General features: G+C 43.0%; 2 protein-coding genes across 5 annotated transcripts in view; one reads left to right on the forward strand and one right to left on the reverse strand.

Moving 5' to 3' along the window:
• Positions 1–2,166, forward strand: part of GNAL (G protein subunit alpha L) — a 330,318-nt gene extending 328,152 nt beyond the window's left edge. For both annotated transcript variants that reach the window (XM_059724253.1, XM_006269740.4), the window contains exon 12: positions 496–2,166. In XM_059724253.1, coding sequence (XP_059580236.1) covers positions 496–642 — 147 coding nt within the window. In that variant the 3' untranslated portion in view covers positions 643–2,166. The remainder of the gene's footprint in view (positions 1–495) is intronic.
• Positions 2,167–3,819: 1,653 nt separating this feature from the next.
• On the reverse strand, positions 3,820–21,043 carry MPPE1 (metallophosphoesterase 1). Of its 3 annotated transcripts, XM_019490400.2 has the most exons (10): positions 20,919–21,043; positions 20,668–20,815; positions 12,619–12,724; positions 11,472–11,575; positions 9,973–10,053; positions 8,991–9,099; positions 6,724–6,795; positions 6,512–6,634; positions 5,586–5,726; positions 3,820–4,281 (listed from the first exon to the last, which is right to left on the reverse strand). In XM_019490400.2, the coding sequence occupies exons 2-10, from the start codon at positions 20,730–20,732 to the stop codon at positions 4,105–4,107; spliced, it is 978 nt and encodes a 325-aa protein (XP_019345945.1). In that variant the 5' UTR covers positions 20,733–20,815; positions 20,919–21,043; the 3' UTR covers positions 3,820–4,104. The 3 variants fall into 3 exon arrangements, with proteins under 3 accessions (XP_019345945.1, XP_019345940.1, XP_006269800.1); XM_019490395.2 differs by having other exon boundaries at positions 20,668–21,043; XM_006269738.4 differs by lacking the exon at positions 8,991–9,099 and having other exon boundaries at positions 6,512–6,617; positions 20,668–21,043.
• Positions 21,044–21,260: the final 217 nt, after the last annotated feature.

Below are 21,260 nucleotides of genomic sequence, written 5' to 3' on the forward strand. Positions count from 1 at the left end.
GAAGAAGTGGCTGCACACAGCCCTGTTGTCTCCTTCATCGGCTATTTCTGTATCAATCAGTCATTTTATGTCTACTTTGGGCTTTCTTTAATGCTTTTCACTGTAATAACTTAGCAGTGACATAATCAAGACATCCATTTAAATGCAGATACCTAAATGGGATCCAATTGCCACCACCTACAGTATTAGTAGTTTTAGTAGCAGGGATTAAAACTTCAAAACAAGCAATTGAGAACTGAAATTTGGCTTAGACTGGATTTCTTCCCTTTGCTTACCAACCGCTTTCCTGCTAAGAGACTTGATACTTGTATATCTACTTGACTCATTTATTCAGAATGTGCCAATACTGTATCTGGCTAGTCAAGCAGACATCTCTGAAAACTGGCTGTTATTTTCTACATGACACAACCTGAGTACATGTGGTTACTGGAAGGAGTAACTCCTGTGTACACAGCCCTAAGGAATCATTTCTTACTGTCTCATTTTTTTCTGCAGAGGATAAGCACAGCAACTGGAGATGGCAAGCATTACTGCTACCCCCACTTCACATGTGCAGTGGACACAGAAAACATCCGCAGAGTGTTCAACGACTGTCGAGACATCATTCAGAGAATGCATCTTCGCCAGTATGAACTCTTGTGATTAGGATCACTGTGGAGCCTGTGGTTTTAAATTCTTTGCTCCTTAGTCTATTAACCCCACACAGGGTGGAAGAATATATTATAGAAATGTCAGTCCCATCAGTTTGTTTACCTTGATTATTTAACCCTCGAGCTGATTGGAACCAAGTTTGGGTTTCTTTTCTTCCACGCTTTTTTGGGACTATTTGTGTGCTTTATTTTGACGTGCCACTTCTTTATCATTCCACTAAGCCCTCTGGCTACCTCTTTCCTTAGGTTTTTTTTCCCTTAATTGAACATAGTCTGCTAAATTTTTCAAGCAGGTTAATGTTACTTCAAACTGGTATCTCTCAGCTGGATGACACTAAAGTCATAGCTATCCCTGTGTGCGGGTTCCTTTTTTTTAACATGACATCGAAGAGTACTTGATAGGTGAAAAAAAGAATAATGCACTTTGTATCAGGTTATTAAATACTGTTGAGGAAGTATACACACAATGTAGCAGCACCACAATATTTATTACTCTGTCACAGTTTTTAGCATTACTGAGTTGCAGGTCAACTGATAAAGTGACCTCCTCTTTTAAGCCGTTACTGGCACAGGAAGTAGAGTAGACAATGAGAGGAATAGTGAAGATAAGCAATTTTTCTGGGGTTTTGGGGCTAAGTGTCTCTGCACACCTCAGGCATTTGAATTACAGCTACTTTTTCAGCCTATTGCATCTAGGCAGAAAATTAACCACCCTCAGTTCAGTTATTTGTGCTGTCCACAAATGATCCTCTTAGTTTAGATCATTCTTGGACAACAGTCCTCTCCCCTATATATATTTTTTGTTTTACTGCTGGTTTATTATATTGTACAGACTGTAAAATGTAATATTATTTTGTACAACTTTATTGAAGAAAAATACTTGTAGAAGATCTTTGTGCCTTGATTATGGCTGTACCTGTAAAATGAGCTAAGATGTAAGTATGTTTTTGACTGCGCTGTACAGCTTGATGTCAACCTTACCTGCAGCAGTGACTGGAGGTAAGAACTTTATCTGTAGAGTTTAGGGGTTTTTTTCTGGTTTATATAAAAATGCTCTTTAGTATAAAAAAAAATTATAAATTATGCAAATTAACCACTTACCTTTCCAAGTAAGGTATTACAGTCACCGGATGTTGCAGCAACATGCCTTTCTCTTTTGAAGTCTCAGCTTTAAAACATTGGAATTCATTCAAGTGTCCAAATTGCAACCTGGTGTTGTTTTAATGGGAACCAAGGATTTTTTTTTCTTTATCTTTAGAAACTATGTTTGGTAATTCTTTGGTCATTCATAGAACTTCACAATTGCCAAAGCCGATTGTGAATGTGTAAAGCACCATTCTGTAGAGCTCTTCAATCTTTGTACCAACAGCAGCTTTCATTGTGCAAGTAAATAGCAAGAAAGAAGAAAAAAAAAAAAAAGGTGTAAACCCTTGTGTCTGGCCTAAGAGAATTACAAGATGACATTTTTATTTCTCTTTTAATAAAGAGACACATTAGAAAATTGTTTTATTTTAAATATTGTAGAATCAAAATGTGTGAATATTTCTCAAACTTGAATAATTTATGCAAATGACATTCTCAAAACAAGTTGTGGTACAGTACAATATACAAAAAGCAAGAATTGCTGTAGCAATAAGGCATGTCCTTTTTAGTAACTATAACACTGCTTTATATTTTATACATGGGTGTTTTGTGTCTGTGAGTATATACTTTTCCTGTGTCCAAGATAACCTGTACAAATGTCTAAAATTACAGTTGCAATAACAGAAACATAGAGAAAAGTGTTAGCCTACATTACTTCAGACATTGTTTTATCACTCCTTGGATTGTCTCCACTCTTTGTTTTAGTTAAGGACAAATTGAGCTCTGAAGTGTTTTCACCCAAACACTACGAATCAAATTTTATAATGGAGGCATGACTTACTGTTTGAAAAACCCAGTCTTTTTTCACTTATCATTAGACTGTAGAGAAAATTCAGTAATTGGTTCTATTTTAAAATGGGATTGTTTCAATACTAAGTCACAGACACTGTACTAAGACCCTTCCATAGTTTCTACCCCTTGCCATGAAGTTACTACTGGGCTGTAGATATTTTTATCTCTGTATCTACTCCAGAGTTCTCATTGTGTTTCCCAGAAAGTGAAAGGCAGAGAGTAGTTAGTAATAGGTATAACTGGACACAGAAATTCTCTCGCTTTCCCTATCAAATCCTCCCCTTCAACAAACTAGCAGTTTTTTCTAAGAATAAGCGATGCAGGTAGGCTTAAAAAGTAACGTTAGGCTAGAGCTCCCTTCTTCTGCAAGGACATCAGAAGGAAACTTCCCAATGCAAAACAGTTTTCCTTCTGGTTAAAATGGGATTTTGTTCCCTCTTCCCCCATGCCAAAACAAGCAGGGACTCTAGCCTCTAGGTCTTTGCCATCTACCTACTGCCAACCATTTGGAGGCCCTCTGACTTCACCAGCTCTGAGGCCCACTGTGGCTATGCTGTTGGGGTTTCCCCATGCAGCAATCTTCATAACCCCATTAAAAGGGAGATTCCAGCTTGAAGGTAGTTCTACAATAAGGTTAATGTAACCTCCTTTGGTAACTATTTTGGAATCCTGTAGGGGCACATAATCCAGGACCAAGACATAGGTAACTGTTAATACAGTGGTGTCTGACCTCCCTTTCTGGGGAAGACTGGCAAATGAAGGGACCCCCTCCACACAGATCTCTGGGATGCAACAGGGCCTTCATTTTTACAATTACCATAGCACATTTTTAAAGACAGCAGTTTGAGAGGTGTCACCCTAATTTTTATAGCAGGTTCGAAGTGTGTTTTGACACTTCTGACACTTGACAAACTGGACTTCGGAGGGTTGGGATATTTGACGCTTACTGGTAGACAAGAGCTGCAGGTTGCAATCATCAACATCTGACTTTAATGCATCAGGGACTAGTGGATTTCTTCTCCCAAATGACAGTCTTGCCCACTACATCCTAGAAATGGTAAGGAAATCTGCATCTCTTAATGCTGATTTATCTAGCTCCTGCTGACATTAACAGAGTCTCACACAAGAAGGGCATGCAGCAATAAAATATACAGGAGTGTTCCAGTTTGCAAGCCTAAGCCTCTACTAGGGTAGGACACAAGTGCAGTCAAGTGATGAGGCTGTAATATTTACATAATGTACAGTTAAACTTTTAATATACATATTTGATACAAAAAATATAGCAGAAAAGGACTCATTTGATTGTAGAATACAGTATTTTTGTACAGCATGAAACAATTTCAGTTAATTATTTATCCTGTAGTAGTCATATCAACTGTATAGGACTTCTATGGTATGTGTGAATGCAACCTGCCTTTGGACTAGCAATCAAATTAGGTCATTTGCTGGCATGAATATAGTCTGATGTTTGACTGTTCTCAGCTTTGGTATCAGTGACTGACTGCAGATGTTTGGCTCTTCATACTGCTTTATGCTTACTGATTAAACGCTGAGCAAAATAAAAAGATGGCATGAGAAAGTGAGCTAGTAGGAGGACCACAAGCAGAGCTCCAGCTGCACAGTATATAGTAAAAACTCTGCTCTCAAATGGAAGGAAGCACTTCTGGAGGGAGAAGTTGGTCGGTGTTATGCTACCCTGAAAAAGAAAAAGATTCAAGTTGCTCTTACAAGGCTGGGCACGGGTTTAGTTTGCTGGTTTTAAATCAGACACAATGGGATAGTTATCATGTTAAGTTCTACCTTGGGTGGCAGGACCTGACCCAGCTTCATAGCACTAATGCCTTCTGCCATTCCCCTGTAGTCTGTCCACACCCTAGAGTGCAGTAGAGTAAGGAAGTCTGCACTGCAAACGGAGTGTAGTGTTAACTCAGGTTTCCTAATCAAAATTGGTTAACATTAAAATAGTTGGGGTGGTGTCTAACTTGGATTTTGAGCTTGAGTTGGGAACTCAAACTCAAGTTTATAGAAGGGATTGAACTTGAACTTCAGGTGGTAACCAGACTCAAAAATCCATAATTTGAATTAAAGTACCAGTGAAAACTCTCTCATTTGGATTAGTCCAACCTGAGTGGAGAATATTTTTTTGCAGTATAATCATACATCTCTGACATGCTGCAGAGATTAGCTGCCATCAAGCTGCATACTTTCTCAGAAAAAATTAATAGGAAGCAGGTGTTAAAAGTAAAACTTCCTAGCAAAAGAATCATACAAAAAAGAGAGAGAATATACAGATTGAGAAGGAGGCTTGGGTATTCAATGGATAAAGAAAGTCTCACCCAAGAGCAGCAAGTTTCAATAATGAGACTTACCATGCTGTGAAGTGAATGGACAGATTGTGGATTCTCTATTTTAAAAGAGAACTTGTCAAATACTTGGAGTATCTTAAAATTGGGAAATTAGTTCTTAGTAATATCGATGATAAAAATATAGTAAGCATTAGAACTATCTACTGAAGCATAACCAACATTCTGTAGGACATGTGAATTGGGGACGTGGAGGCAGATTTTTGCCAGAAGACAAGAGTTTGCCCTGCGTAAAGTGATTAATGGGCAAGCTTGAAAAGGCAAGACCACCATACAACAAGTGGAGGCAGACGGTCTTGCTTTCATAGTTGATAAATCAAGAAAAATTAGTGTCTCTACTGTTCAGTACACAATACTGATAATTTCTACAAGTCAATAGTTTACACTGCTCCCTCTTTATAAAAACATTCCTACATGCTTGTACTTGTGTACAGATCAAGCAGTATCACTTGTATGCCACACAGATTGTGCAGCTCCCACTGCTATGCTTTATAAAGTGGATGCAGATTATAAAAAGTGTTGCGTGTTTGAAGGAGTCAGCTTTTTTTGTTTTTTAAATCAGTGGCATTGGTTAAAAAAAAAATAGATCATAACTATCTCTGAATAGCAAGCTGACAAAAAAAATATTAAAACATACCATAATGAAACTAGGGTTGTTTCTATTCCTCCAACTGAATGATGGGACACTGACTTCTAGAATTTTCCCATCATGCAGTATTTCACAGGCACTGTGGGTATGGCCACTCAGAATCAAGCGGGGATGAAACCACCATATCAGCTATATTGGAAACAGTTAAAGAAAAACAATGTAAACAATGTTTAAATGCATTTTTTAAACAGTGACATGACTTAATACCTACTTTTTCTTCTGATGAGATTCCAAATAGTCTCTTTGCGCTAATGTTTTTGCAGAATCCTCCTATTTCCCTGGTCTCAAACAGCTTTGTGCGTTTTTGTAACATTTTATTAAAAGGGGTGCTTCATTTGGCCATCCTATGCATTAGAACTTGTGCAAAGCCTAGTATCATGTCACTGGCACCACATAACCCTTGCTTTTAAAAAGAGGAATGCTGCTTTCTTGTCTAGGAGGAGAACTACACTGCAAAACTTGAGCACATACATTTCTACTGTAGGAACCATATGCTGCCCATTGAATTCATTAGGATGTTTTGTTTGCACTTTTTATGGTAATTAATTCAGTGAAGATAATGCTTAGAGTGTGTTGGAGAAGATCACTGACTTATTAGTCCTACCAAAAATGGATTACCTGTATATTCTCAAACTTTACATAGAGTACAAAATGCTACACTAAAGATAATGTTACTATAGCAGACTCAGTGCCTGGACCTACATGTGGCACAATAGTGGAGCCAAGACAGACTCTGGTGGTCCTTAGGCAGCACTTCTACCACAGAGTCTGCAAAGCCTCACTAATCGGGAAGAGCTGTGTTCAGCTTGTCTCAGCTAGCATTTGCTCTTTCCAATATGATATAAATAATTAAAAGATTTCAAGAAGAGATGTAAAGTTATGTGATATTAAATAAAGTTGCTAAATTATCAAACCTTTTGTGAAGCTTCTTGAGAAAGTACATCATACTTTTCTTTAAACGGGATGGTCTTCTCCTCAGGAGGGGCAGAATCTTCTCCAGTGCATTCAGAGTCACTCCTCCTATAAAGAGGGTAATGCTTGCAGGGATTCAGATAAGAGCAGTTATTAGCTAACGGAAGTCTTTGGACAGTGTTACCAGATACATATCTTTACATCCCCAACAAACCTGTAAAAGGATTGGCTGTGAAACAGGAAGCTGTTCCATCTCTCTGCACCTTCTGTTGGAATGCTTCTGTTCCTGCAAACAAAATCAAGCCAGACAACTTATGTTTTTCATGTCTCAGTGGTAAGAGGAAGAACCTCAGATCGTAGAGACTACTTCGGTACAGTATCTCATGGAAACTGCTACGTGGCCTTGCAGAGTTAGAGTTTAAAAATTAGGGGAAGGAATTTTAAGAGCTAAAAAGAAGGGAGAAAAGCTGTATGATGAAATGCAATCAGAGAATAGGAAAAACAATAAAAGAAATCTTCTCCAAATAAAAGATGTCCATACAGAGTGGTGGAAGAGTAGATGGTACTGAATGAACAAAGCTTAAAATGTCTCTAAAAAAAAAAAAAATAAGGCCAATTCAGAACTAGAATTAAGTTTTAGGGGAATTTTAAGGATGGCATGAGTATGGTTATATTTTCTGTATATATGAGAATCTGATAACAATATTTTACTGTATATGCTGGACCATAGAAATTTGTCATGGCCTTAAAAAGACAGTTGTACCCTAGCAAGTAAACAAAGTATGCATGAAGATCCTGTCTCCAATGGGAGTCAGCTTGGTCCACAACCCAGGATAAGAAGTTCAGGGTCCAGGTTAAGGCAAAGCAAATAGACAATTTTTGTTGAAAAGACAGACAGGATTTAGAGCTTGTTGTTAATACTCTTCTTACACAAGAGAAGCAGCTTTATTATGGAAAAAGAGCTAAAAGTGTCGATGCTAAATCTCAAGATAACCTGTTATATCAGGGAGGAATATTTATAAAGAATACATGAGGAAAGTTGAACAGGAGATGGTAGACTGAAAAGATGCCTGTTCATGAAATGATTCATAACAACTTTATCCAAAGATCTTTAAATGCTCTGCAACATGAAGTGACTCACCAAAACTTGTACAGGTCATCAGTGGTAAAGCCAGAAATAGGATCTGTGTTTTCTGACTGCACATCTGTTACATCAAACTGCCTTCATTGTATCTGGCCAGAACTCAAGGAAGAATCAAGGTAACGTGGTGAACAGTGATGAGTTTAATGAAGTCATGGTAACTGAAATCAGAATTTCATTATAGCTAAAAGGAAGCTAGAAAATTTGATGGAATCAAAGGGACACCTGTCTTTCTGAAGGCTGAAGTAGAGACCCTACATGGGCAGGGTGGATTTGATTTAAATCCAATCAATTTGAGTCACGATTTAAATCACTGGTCAGGAAGCTTTGATTTAATCATTGTTTTCTATAAAAAGTGCATTCTTGTTTGATATCCTTTATTCATTTAACTTCTTGAAACTTTGCACTTTTAGAGAAAGGTAAGGGCTTGACTGTGTGTACACAAACTTGCAGAGACAATAGGGCTGATGGGTAGGTAATCAGGTCTGTTATCTCTCATTTCCATATACGCTGTTAAGAAAGATGTTATCTCTAGAGACAGCAAACTCTCCCTGTGCCTGAAGAAGGGCATTTGTGCCCCAAAGCTTGCAAAGAACAATTTCTCCAACTATTTAGTTGGTCTAATAAAAGATATCACATCTACCCAATGAACCTTGTCTGCCTACTCTGGAGACAAATCCACAGTTCGAGAACTGAAACTAAGCATCACAGAGATACTCAATGGGATCTTGGATGGAGCATGGAGTCCCATTGGGTAGAGTGGTTTTCTTTAATCTTTCCTAATCTATAGAGGAGCCTCTGGGAACCCTGTAAGATTGGGCCCCTAATATAATCCATGGCCTGCTGTGACATGTTTATTAAACTTTTCTAAAAAAGGTGACATGAATATATTGCCTCAAATAGTATAGAATTAGAAGTTATAATCCCTATTCCATGATACCTTTGAGCTTTAACATATCTTAAATTAAAACCATCTTTATATAAATTGCTTTTTAAAAAAATAATCTTAACCAAAAAAAAATACGATTAAGTAAAAAAAAAAAATCTGATTTAAATCCTTTTTTTTTTTTTTTTTTTAATAGTTGATTTTTATCTGCCCTGTATATGGGAAGTTTAAGTGATTTTGTGAAAGAGAAGGTGGTTATGGGAGCGTTGGAATATATACAAGTGTGATCTGCAAGGTGATGTCTGAACAACAGGATAGGAAGAAGGGTTCTAGTGACAGGAGGGTTGGAGACTGAGATTTTTCAGAGAAGAACCTGTATTCTAGGACCGTAGCACCAATACTTCACTTAGCACAATGAACTGTTTTCGGTAGCAACCACTTGGTAAACACTTACCTGCTGGGAGCAATTCAATTTATGAGAAAGCTCGATGAGCTTTGCCTCTGCTAAACTGCAGATGGTGCAGCCATCACCCTCCAGAGCAACACTGTTCACCAGCACAAAACTGAGAGGGTGGGAGGAGAGAGAGAGAACTGTTTGGTGACTATGCATTAGTGGCACAACAAGGTACCATCTTTTGATGTGTTCACAACTTGCATACATTCAAGTCAAAACATACAGTCTGAATCCAGTAGTGGCTGTTCTCAGCTCACATAGTTATGGTGCAGACGTGTCACGATTTCTGTGGAGCAGAGACAACCAACGCTCCAAAGCGAACTGCCCACAGAAAGTGCTATTACAAGGTCTTGCAAGTACGCATGACAAATAGTCAACAGTCAAAATATTTATCAAGGGTGGGGTGGAGCGGGGCAGGCAGGGAGGAGTGCAGTCTGACAATATGCCTTTCAGCAGAGGCAATGTTCCCATGTCACTGGAGTAGATAAGCCAAGGAGATATGCTAAATAAATGTAAAATCAACAGTTTATTTACTGGACCCTCAAAGGTTTCTCCAACTAATATTAAAAGCTTATTATCTCCTACAATGTATGGTGGCTTACTTAGAGGCAAATCCTGAAGCGATCCCAGTTAAATCATTCCTGTGTATACAGACTGCAGAATAGGTGTTATGTTGCCAGAGTCCACAAACAAGGGCTGAGCTTTGATAATAAAAGGGAGGACTTTCTACCAATGGTAAATGTTGGTATTTAAACAATGAACAATTTAGCTCAATCCTATCCTGCTTTTAAGACTTGCAACCAGTGAATGAAAGTAAAAAGACACAAATCTGAGGAGTCTGTTGTAACAGCTCCCTTGATGCTCTCCGAGATCACATTTTTGGGTAAACAATAACTTCACAATAACAGGAAAAAAGGGTTTAGCAAAATAAAAAAGATCTAAGAAATAAGAGGGTCTGAACGTTAGCAAAAAGTAGCCTTACTTGACTCCTTTCCGGGTTACTAGCATTTCTGAGGTGAAGTTGAAGACTTTTTCAAATCGTTTTAACTTGTAAGTGGTCATTCTGTGTTTTGTTAAAAAAAAAACCAAAAACAAAATAAAAACCACTGTGATACTCAAAACCTTGGCATAATACACTGAAAACTGCCTTTTACATTGGTTTACAAATGCGGTAAGCAGCTTACTTCTCCAGTGTCCACATTATACCTTAAGGCTCAGATTCTGCTGCTTTGCCACTATGCTCTGGCTTCAGAGGCTTACTGCAGTGTACACTTACGCCCTCCTGTAAATACAGCAGGTAGAGGCCACTCATGCAACTCATCCTCCCTGCTGCAGAAATAACAAGGAACAGGGAATACCCATCTATCTCTAGGACCCCTATCTATAGGACCTATTGGGCTGCTGCAATTCAACATGTGTTAGAGCAGTGCTGAGTGTGTTGTGCCAGCACAGCCAAACTGGCTCTGAAGAGAATAGTAGCACAAGCAGGAAAGCATACAGTGAGCATGAAGGCACTTTCATAAGGCATTCCACCACCCAGCCCAAAGATCTGACTTCTGAAGTGAAAGCCTGGCTTAATCCATACTTGAAAACATTCTAGATCAAGGCAGGCAATTATTTTGGGTGGAGGGCCGCTTACCGAGTTTTGGCAAGCTGTCAAGGGCCACATGAGTAGCTCTACCCCTTGACAGGTGCCCCTGGGACTGGAAATCCCGCCCCCTAAACCCTTTCCTTTGCCACCACAAGTCCCTCCCCATGCCCCCAGAAGGATTCCTTTCAGCAAGAGATTTTGCCATCTTGGAACCAGAAAAATACCAATTAATATTCTAAAAAGTGAACATCTAAATCATTCATTAATTTGATTTCAAAACATATTTTTGTCCTGCTTTACAGGTTTCCATAGTGTACATAGTGGTGACTGTATATAATAGCTTAAAATGAAGTCTTACTCTTGTATATTGGGGAAGTATAGGTTTGTGGGGGGCTGTGGGTGTGTGGGTATTTCAGGTGTGGGGGTGGATAGGTGTGAGGGGTGTGTCTGTGGGGTGAGGGAGCTTGTGGGTATATGGGTGGATATATGGGGTGTGGGGGGGGCCATGTGTGGGAGATGGTGGCTGTGGGGTGTGGGTCTGCATGTATGGCAATACAGCCAGGAGCCACATGGTGCTGGAGCAGGAAGGCAAGAAAATGGCTAGGGGTAGGGTGGGGTGGGGCGGGGCTCCTACCTCCTGCTGCCAGCTCCCTGGGTCCTACTGCCTGTGGCTCCTGTCATCTTTGACAGGCAGCCAGGAGCAGATAAATATTTTCTAAATCTTTTAGGGGTCCTGCAGGCCGGATAGAATGGCCTGGTGGGCCAGATCCGGCCTGCAGACTGTATTTTGCCCACCCTTGCTCTAGAAAATTTGAAAAGCTTTGAATCGTATGCAAATCACAGGAATTACTATTTGGACCCTAGCAATTCTGTCTTACTGAAATACTTACTCATAATGAAAGCCAATGTCATGGTTGCCAACAATAACCACAAGCTCAGTTTCGGCTGGATGTCGAAACATCTTCTGAAATCTCCCGACATCATCTGCCCAAGCCTGCAGGAAAATTGTAGAAACTGGTGGTGCTGAAGAGAACTATGAAAAAGCTTATTTGTGTGGTGTCACATTGGTTAATAGACCGTGAGAGATGTTCATTTTTTAGGAGCCTGGACTATGGAAAAGAAAAAAGACAAAACTCCCCAAACTTGGGAAGAATCGCCAGATTTCAGTTTGACAAGATGGGTTCATTAAAAGAGGTGCTAGCATGCCAACTGCTCTTGCAAAGAGTGAAAACTGGCTTTAAAACACAGTAAAGAAATACAACTTTTTGATCGGCCAGCAGCAGATCAAACTCCATAGCTGGGCATTAATACACAGGTCTGATTATTACCCTTATTATTGTTTGCCAAATTCTCTAGCAAAAAACTTTTGCACACTCTGGATAATGCACTTCTTCAGATTCCAAATGCCAATCGTCTCCTGTACACTAAAAAAGGCTGAATAAATTAATCGTTTGCTATTTAAGTTTCAATTGCTGCCCATTCTCATTCTCATACTAATATCCTGTCTTGCATCTTAGGAACTGGTGGCCTCAAAGCTTTATAAATATGTTGTGGTCTTGAATTTTACCTTTTTGATAGTGCAGGACATCAGTAAGAAGAGGATTGTGCCAGTAAAATAGTACTTCCTATTAGCAGGAGTAAACCCACCTGATCCCCTTTTCTGTTTTAGTGCTTCATATGTACAATAAGGATCACACTTAACCCTGTGCCCCAGGTATGCCCATTCTCTGTGTACACCCTGTACCCTCTTAACCATGTAATCGAAGTGCCAGGGGTCTAAACTCCCTCAAAGCAAGAGAGAAAACTTAGTACTTAATGGCTATGTGTAGCCCCCATTCAGACTGGGCCACAACAGCCTTGTAGTGCCAGGATCACATCACAGAAGACCTTCCATCCCATAATACAGAACTATCAATTGGGCTTAAGGATAATCTTCCATTTACGTTAGTCCCACTTTGCTCATCTCTGTGGATCAACCCCTTCATGGAAACCCAATTGCTTCTTTATTAACTCATCAAGCAGATGTGGCCCTCTTACCTGTGAGCGGCTCCACTTCCCTTCATCAAAGACATCACCCAGAATAAAAACAACATCTGGCTGCAGTAACAGGGCAGTTTGGAAGGCTCTCTCCATTTGCCACTCCCTACAGAGAAAAGATCTGGTCAATATATGCCTCTAACTTCCTGCTACTTTGAATATACGGTCTGACCTGGCAGGAAGACAAGGCAGACATGTACGTTCCTCACTTATAAGGTAAGGCAGACACCTACAAGACTTACCATGACACTAGAGGTGCACCAATACATCGCTCCCTATCATATCAGCACCAATAAAAGGAAAATTTACATGCTCAGCAATCAGCTTTTTTTTGGCTGATGTGACCAATAATTTCACCAATAAATGCTGCGTGTACACATGCAGCCGCAGCATGTACACAGTCAGCCCGGCAACTTGAAGAGCAGTGTCTGGCTGGTAAATCTGCAGGGGGGAAGGGGCATTTTGGGGGCGGGGGCAGATCAAGGCTCCTACCCTGGACATCTTCAAAAGCAAGACTGGATGCACATCTTCCTGGAGTTAACTTGACCCCAGCAGTCTTTCCTGCCCAGAGCAGGGGGGCTGGCCCTGATGATCTCATAGATTTCATAGACATTAGGGGTGGAAGGGACCTCGGAAGATCACTGAGTCCAGCCCCCCACCCAAAGGCAGGAAGTCAGCAGGATCCCAGCAAGATAAGCATCCAAATTTTTCTTGAAGGTGTTCAATGTAGCAGGCTATTCCAGACCTTGGGGGCTCAGACAGTAAAGAAATTCTTCCTTACGTCCAGCCTGAAATGGTCTTGCAGTAGTTTAAAACCATTCGACCTTATCATCCCCTGGGGCGCTCTGGTGAACAAATGTTCCCCCAGATACTGGTGGTCCCCCATGATAAATTTATAGGTGGCCATCAGATCACCCCTGAGCCTGCGCTTTTCCAGGCTAAAGAGCCCCAAGCTCTCAGCCTGTCGTAAAGTCTGTTCCTGAACTCTGATCATGCATGTGGCTCTTCTCTGAACTCTCTCAAGCTTCTCCACATCCTTTTTGAATTGTGGGGCCCAAAACTGGACGCAGCACTCGAGCTGCGGCCTCACCAAGGCCGAGTACAAGGGGAGAATGACGTCCTGGGATTTGTTTGAGAAGCATCTATGGATGCAAGCCAGTGTTTTGGTCGCTTTACTAGCCGCAGCATCGCATTGCAGGCTCATGTTCATCTTGTGGTCAATGATGACCCCCAACTGGTGGCTTCGGCAATGGTGTCTCGAGGCAGGCTTCAGCTTCCTGGACAACGACCCGCACATCACGATGAGGGACATGCTCAGCTGGGATGGGCTTCACCTGTCCCCCAAAGGTAAGCGTGTGTTTTCTTCTAGGTTGGCAGATCTCCTCCGGCAGGCTTTAAACTAGGCTCATCGGGGGGAGGGGAAGATGAGGGCGGGGGAAGCTGTGGACCACCAAACCATGTGGCACCCACAAGGACAGCCCAGCCTGAAGAAAGAGAGCATTGGGAACCTGAAAACCATGGGGAGGCCAGCACTATGGCACAGGTAAGAAACGAGAAGGTAAGAATCAAAGGGCCCCTTGGGACTCGGAGCGGGGGGGCAGCAAAGGCACCAGTCGCAGGGCTCAAGTGCCTATATACTAATGCTAGGAGCATGGGAAACAAGCAGGATGAACTAGCGCTCCTGCTTGCACTAAACACCTATGACTTAGTGGGGCTAACGGAAACCTGGTGGGATTCATCCCATGACTGGGCGGTACATATTGAGGGCTATAGATTGTGAAGAAAGGACAGGGTGGGGAAGAAAGGGGGAGGGGTTGCGCTCTATGTCAGTGAGCAATATACATCAACCCTCATCAAGAAGGAATCAAAAGACGAGGAAGTAGAAGGATTGTGGGGTAGGCTACATGGGGGGCAAGGAGAAAGGGATTTGGTGGTAGGGGTCTGCTACAGACCCCCACATCAAGGGGAAGAAAGAGATGCAGGGCTCCTGAGGCAAATCTCGGAGACCATAAAAGCTAAAGAGGTGGTAGTCATGGGGGACCTAAACTACCTGGACATCTGCTGGGAGTCACAGACAGCAAAGTCCCACCGCTCACGCAGGTTTCTGTGTACAGGACCTCCACCTGACTCAGGAGGTACACGGTCCCACTAGGGGGAATGCCATACTGGATCTGGTATTGGCAACGGGAGATAACATGGTAGCAGACCTCCAGATCGGTAGCCATCTGGGAGACAGTGATCACCTAATAATAGAATTCACCATAAGACGGCGAGTGGGTAAGGTAACTAGTAGGGTGAAAGTGCTAGACTTTAGGAAAGCTGATTTCAATGAACTCAGGCGATTAGTCAAGGACGCACTGCAGAGTAGGAGATTTGAAGAGATGGAAGCCCAAGAAGGGTGGCTGTGCCTTAAGGAAACTATCCTTCAGGCACAAAGCAAGACGATCCCCGAGCGAGGCAAAAGAGGGAAAGGGGCCAGGAGGCATCCCTGGCTGACCAGAGAAATCCAGGGCAGCCTAAGGGACAAAAGGGGAGCACATAAAAAGTGGAAACAGGGAGAGATCACCAAAGATGAATATACCTCCTCTGCTCGTGCTTGTAGGGAGGCAGTTAGACGGGCCAAAGCTACCATGGAGCTGAGGATGGCAACCCAAGTAAAAGACAACAAGAAATTGTTTTTTAGATATATAGGGAGTAAAAGGAAGGCCCAGGGAGGAATAGGACCCCTGCTAAATGGGCAGAAACAATTGGTGATGGACAGGGGGGACAAGGCTGAACTCCTCAACGAGTTCTTTGCCTCAGTGTTCCTAAGTGAGGGGCACGACAAGTCTCTCACTGGGGTTGTAGAGAGGCAGCAGCAAGGCGCCAGACTTCCATGCGTAGACCCTGAGATGGTACAGAGTCACTTGGAAGAACTGGATGCCTTTAAGTCGGCAGGCCCGGATGAGCTCCATCCAAGGGTACTGAAGGCACTGGCCGACATCATTGCAGAGCCACTGGCGGGAATATTTGAAAGCTCGTGGCGCACGGGCCAAGTCCCAGAGGACTGGAAAAGGGCCAACGTGGTCCCATTTTCAAAAAGGGGAGAAAGGAGGACCCAGGCAACTATAGACCTGTCAGTCTCACCTCCATCCTTGGCAAAGTCTTTGAAAAAATTATCAAGGCTCACATTTGTGAGAGCCCGGCAGGACAAATTATGCTGAGGGGAAATCAGCATGGGTTCGTGGCAGGCAGATCGTGCCTGACCAATCTAGTCTCTTTTTATGACCAGGTTACGAAATGCTTGGACACAGGAGGAGGGGTGGATGTCGTATACTTAGACTTCAGGAAGGCCTTCGATACGGTATCCCACCCCATACTGGTGAACAAGTTAAGAGGCTGTGACTTGGATGACTACACAGTCTGGTGGGTGGCGAATTGGCTGGAGGGTCGCACCCAGAGAGTCGTGGTGGATGGGTCGGTTTCAACCTGGAAGGGTGTGGGCAGTGGGGTCCCGCAGGGCTCGGTCCTTGGACCGATACTCTTTAATGTCTTCATCAGTGACTTGGACGAGGGAGTGAAATGTACTCTGTCCAAGTTTGCAGATGACACAAAGCTATGGGGAGAGGTGGACACGCCGGAGGGCAGGGAACAGCTGCAAGCAGATCTGGACAGGTTGGACAAGTGGGCAGAAAACAACAGAATGCAGTTCAACAAGGAGAAATGCAAAGTGCTGCACCTAGGGAGGAAGAATGTCCAGCACACCTACAACCTAGGGAATGACCTGCTGAGTAGCACGGAAGTGGAAAGGGATCTTGGAGTCCTAGTGGACTCCAAGATGAACATGAGTCGGCAGTGTGACGAAGCCATCAAAAAGGCCAAAGGCACTTTATCGTGCATCAGCAGATGCATGACGAATAGGTCCAAGGAGGTGATACTTCCCCTCTATAGGGCATTGGTCAGACCGCAGTTGGAGTACTACGTGCAATTCTGGGCACTGCAATTCAAGAGGGATGCGGATAACCTGGAGAGGGTCCAGAAAAGGGCCACTCGTATGGTTAAGGGCCTGCAGACCAAGCCCTGCGAGGAGAGACTAGAGAAACTGGACCTTTTCAGCCTCCGCAAGAGAAGGTTGAGAGGCAACCTTGTGGCTGCCTATAAGTTCATCACGGGGGCAGAGAAGGGAATTGGTGAGTATTTATTCACCAAGGCGCCCCCGGGGTTACAAGAAATAATGGCCACAAGCTAGCAGAGAGCAGATTTAGATTGGACATTAGGAAGAACTTCTTCACAGTTCGAGTGGCCAAGGTCTGGAACGGGCTCCCAAGGGAGGTGGTGCTCTCCCCTACCCTGGGGGTCTTCAAGAGGAGGTTAGATGAGCATCTAGCTAGGGTCATCTAGACCCAGCACTCTTTCCTGCTTATGCAGGGGGTCGGACTCGATGATGTATTGAGGTCCCTTCCGACCCTAACATCTATGAATCTATGAAAGTCTTCCTTCCATAGTGCTAGTCAGCGTAGCACTGCCGAGCCTATAAGGATGCTGCAGGTTTTTCCTCCCAAGGTGGAGAACCTTGCATTTTTCTCACAAGGTCCCTTCCAGCCCTAAACTTCTGTGAATCTGTGAGTCCCTCGCAGTAAGGTAGTGGAGCTGCGGCTGACACTGGACTCTTCCTGGTGGAGGGGCAGGGCCAGGGTTGCACTCAGGGTGGGTGGCAACAGCACTGGAAGGGGGGGGGCCTAAGGCAAATTGTGGGGTGGCTGCAGCTCCCCTATAGCACCCCCCTCCCAGCGCCGCCACCACCCGCTCCGAGCACAGCCCCCCTGCTGGGAAGAGCGCAGTGCTGACTCCACTCCCAGTCCACAGCAGCAGCCCACCTTCACCCCACACACAGATCCAGGGGCACATTCCCCCCATGGCTCCCCTGGGGGTGCACATAGCAGACGGCTTTGCCCCCTGCCCCATCCCGACTGGGTAGCGCCTGCCCCAGCCCTAGTCCCTCCCTCACCACAGGGGCCTCGATCTGCCCCGTTCACGCCCCTTCCACCCAACAGACTTACCAGCCAGATGCTGCTGTCCAAGCTGCCAGGCTGCATATCAGCAATCAGAGCAGTATCAACTGATATGGTTCATTAATAATAGGTCATCGGTATCAGCCAAAAATATCTTTATCAGTGCACCCCTACATGACACCTAGCTAAACATAAATCCTAGGGGCCCATTTACATGCTCAAGCACAACTGAATGTGTGTCATTTTTGGCACTATGGATATTTTAGATCTATTTCTACCTGCACAGCACTCCTTCTCTGTCCAAGCATGCACCAAAGCCTCCCCTACGGCCACATATGTGCCATCCTGCACAAGGTGACGCAGAACTATATTTAAGAACTTGAAGCTGAAACCAGAGCAAAATCACAATTAGCAAGTGGGCAGTGAATGTGATAGTGGAGAAGGATGATTACCTTCTAGCCCAAAAGTTTAGTGTAGGACTGTCCAACTGGCAGCCACAAGGGTCCTGCCTGGTCCCCTCTTCCCCTATTGTCCCAGCTGCAACAGCAGCTGGAGTTTCTGGGCTCTCCCTCCTCTGGCTTCTGATTTCCATGCCTACCCCCAGAGTGGGGAGATGCAATGAGGCACAGTGAAGAGAGCTGAAGGTGAGCCTAGGGCTGTGTGGGTGTATGATGCAGTGGTGAAAGGGGCACCCATGTGGTTGCATGGTGCAATGCAGGCAGAAGAGGGCTTGCCCACATGGCCCAGGGATGCCATAGCCCCCCCACTGATACTGTGTGGGGCCCCCAGTCACTTAGAAGTTGAACAGCCCTAGCTTTAGCGGCTAGGATACATGCTCAGATTCCAGGTTCCCCAGACCCATAAAGGGTTTGAACTTGCATCTCCTACTTCCCAGCACAGCTGGTCAACAGAGCAACCAAGAGGGGCTAAGAGAAGAGCAAGCCAGGAATGCAGTTTAGTGAGATGGAAACTACAATGGAAGGGAGCAAGCCCTGGATTTGGCCCTGTCCCTCTCTCCAGTTGCTTTTCTGCAGCTTTCAATAATCACTGCCTAAAATAGAGAGACAGCTGGAGGATAAATTTTGCCCACTCCACAGAGCCCAAAACCCAGGTCTTGCTCCCTTCTATTGCTATGCCCATAATAGATTCACATTCCTTCTTGCTTGCTCTCCTCTGGGACTCGCATATCTTCTACTTAGGTACCTAGTGAGCCAGCCTCTAGAGGAGGGCTGGAAAGTGCTCTGGGTATTCCCTCGTTCATAGCCTGGTAGTTGAAGCATTTTGCTGCGAAACAAATGTAGGTCAAACCCCTTCTGGCTGGCTGAGAAGTCCACCCTCTTCCCACAGTCACCATTCAGATGTTAGTTGTGGGATTTTTCCAGCCCCACTTTCAGAGTTTTATGTAACGTTACATGCCTAACTAGCAGAACCACCAGAGTGGAGCCTTCTAAGCATCTTCAGAAGGGAAAACATAGCTGTACATGGAAATAGGAACTAAAATCATACTGAGTACCAAAAATGCTACTTACATAGCTACGTTTGGGCACATAGCATTTAGATGTCTAACTGTGAGTAAGATTTAATCCTTAAAGTCTAGTAGGTGAGCTTCCCCCTTCCCACTCCACCAAAACACACACTGCCCATTCATGACATTCTATGCACAAAGTGTTGATGAAACTAAATCTTCAGCTCATTTTAAGGGATTATTTTAAAGATTATGTATAATTGTTAGTAGAATGCTGAATAGTCATATATCCAATAATGTTTTTGTTCCTTCAGCAATCTTTCAAATTGCTAACCAAGTTTCCTCTCTGGCTAATGAAACAGCATTACAAATCATTTAAACAACACATTAACTACATGGTACCTCAAATGCAGGAAGTCTTTTTTGCTAACAACAAAAAATGACATAACACTGTTTTAAAAAGATATCATCTTGCCTTCACAAAACAAGGGTAGGCCAGAGTACCATGGCTGTGCTCTATGCAAGGTTATACTACTGTTTTAAACCTTTCCTGTATTAGGGCACGTAGGGATGTGTCTTACTTGTGTAGGTGTTGCTCTGAAATGATGTGAACCAGGCTCCTGTTGCAACTCAGAATAGGCCACATTCTATTATTCTGCAACTGGAACACCACTGAATTTGGCAGAAACGCACTAAGTTTACACTGCTACATAAAATGAATCCTATCCTACATACATACTATTACAAACTGATAGTTCAGCAATAGCTTGATCTCTCAGCAGTTACCGATTCTGAGGATAACTACAGGTTTCATGTGATGCCTTAATGACCTGTTAAATTTTTCCCCCATTGGTGTCATAAAATAGAAACAAGCAATTTTGTATCTAGTCAATGCAGGGTTACACAAAGAAGAAAGTTACAGCTAGAAGGTTTTACTCTCTCTCAGGGAAATAAAAACAAGAGAAACTCCTTTGACATCTAGTTTCAATCTCTCCTTCCTCAACTCTTAGCTTTTGATTCAATGATTCTACTAGAAAGAAAGGAATAGTCCTGAGCATTACCAAATTCCATCTCCACAGTCCTATACCTCATGTCAGGACAGAATAAGCACTTTCCTTCTGCTTCTCTTTGGATTAACCTGAAGAACCAACATGGCTTTGTGGATTAGGTTCAGGACTGGGAGATCTGGATTTTACTCCTCATTCTGCCATTGGCTCACTGAGTGACAGTAATACAAGGACCTTAAAAAACAGGGATGTTGAACAGCTCATTTCTGAAAAGCACTCTATCATTTATGAAGTTTTTTTTTTTTTCCAGATCATAGTAAGAGACCCCCTGATCCAAGCAAGGTACTCAGAAGCTTGTGACAATTTTCGCTATGTGAATCTGTCAGATGCTGCACTGACTAAATAAACTGAATTCCTTAATCCTACAAAATTATTTTGTTCTCTCCATCCCAAACTCAAATGAGAACTCATAGCCAGTCAGGCTAATTTGCCACCATTGCACTATGCTATTTAGTACTTGTTGTATATGGATACTATTAAAAACTCCAGACATTGGTTGCAGCTTGTTCCTGAATTCAATGATTACCTTCTTAATTTGTCCAGCCAGTGCCCTTTGATTTCACCAAGCAGGTGGGTATCAGATAAAAACATTGCCTTCAAAACAGAAGCTGAAGTTTGTCTGCTGCCCTTAAGTGTGTCAGTTTTCACTTCTGGCCAATAACACTGAAATATCACTACATAATAAATTAAAAATTCACAAAAGATTAACACTGAGCAGGCAAGACACACAAGCATCAAAAGAAAACAAACTCTCTTCTTCAAAGGAAGATTCTTCACCATGCCCGAGCTGAATCTCAACATTGCTAAAGCAGTCTATGGAAGTAATTCTCCAATGGGAAGAACTTGTCACACAGCTAGAAATGTGCAGGTCCAATCAGAGGTCTTCACAGTAATACAAAATACCTGCAAAAGAAATATAAAGTATTCACAACGACTGGGTTCAAGGCACTAGCCAAGCACAGCTTATTTACAAGATGTGAAGCCAAATACCAAGCCGAAAAAATTAACTGCCTTCATTTTAAAAGCTTTGAAGCTCTGACACTAAAGACTTAAACTTCAAGCCTAGGGACAGACATTCAAAAAGCCTGAGCCTGAATTGATTCAATCTTTGCGGGTTAG

The sequence above is a fragment of the Alligator mississippiensis genome, chromosome 3 (assembly GCF_030867095.1).
Source record: "Alligator mississippiensis isolate rAllMis1 chromosome 3, rAllMis1, whole genome shotgun sequence".
Classification (NCBI taxonomy): Eukaryota; Metazoa; Chordata; order Crocodylia; family Alligatoridae; genus Alligator; species Alligator mississippiensis.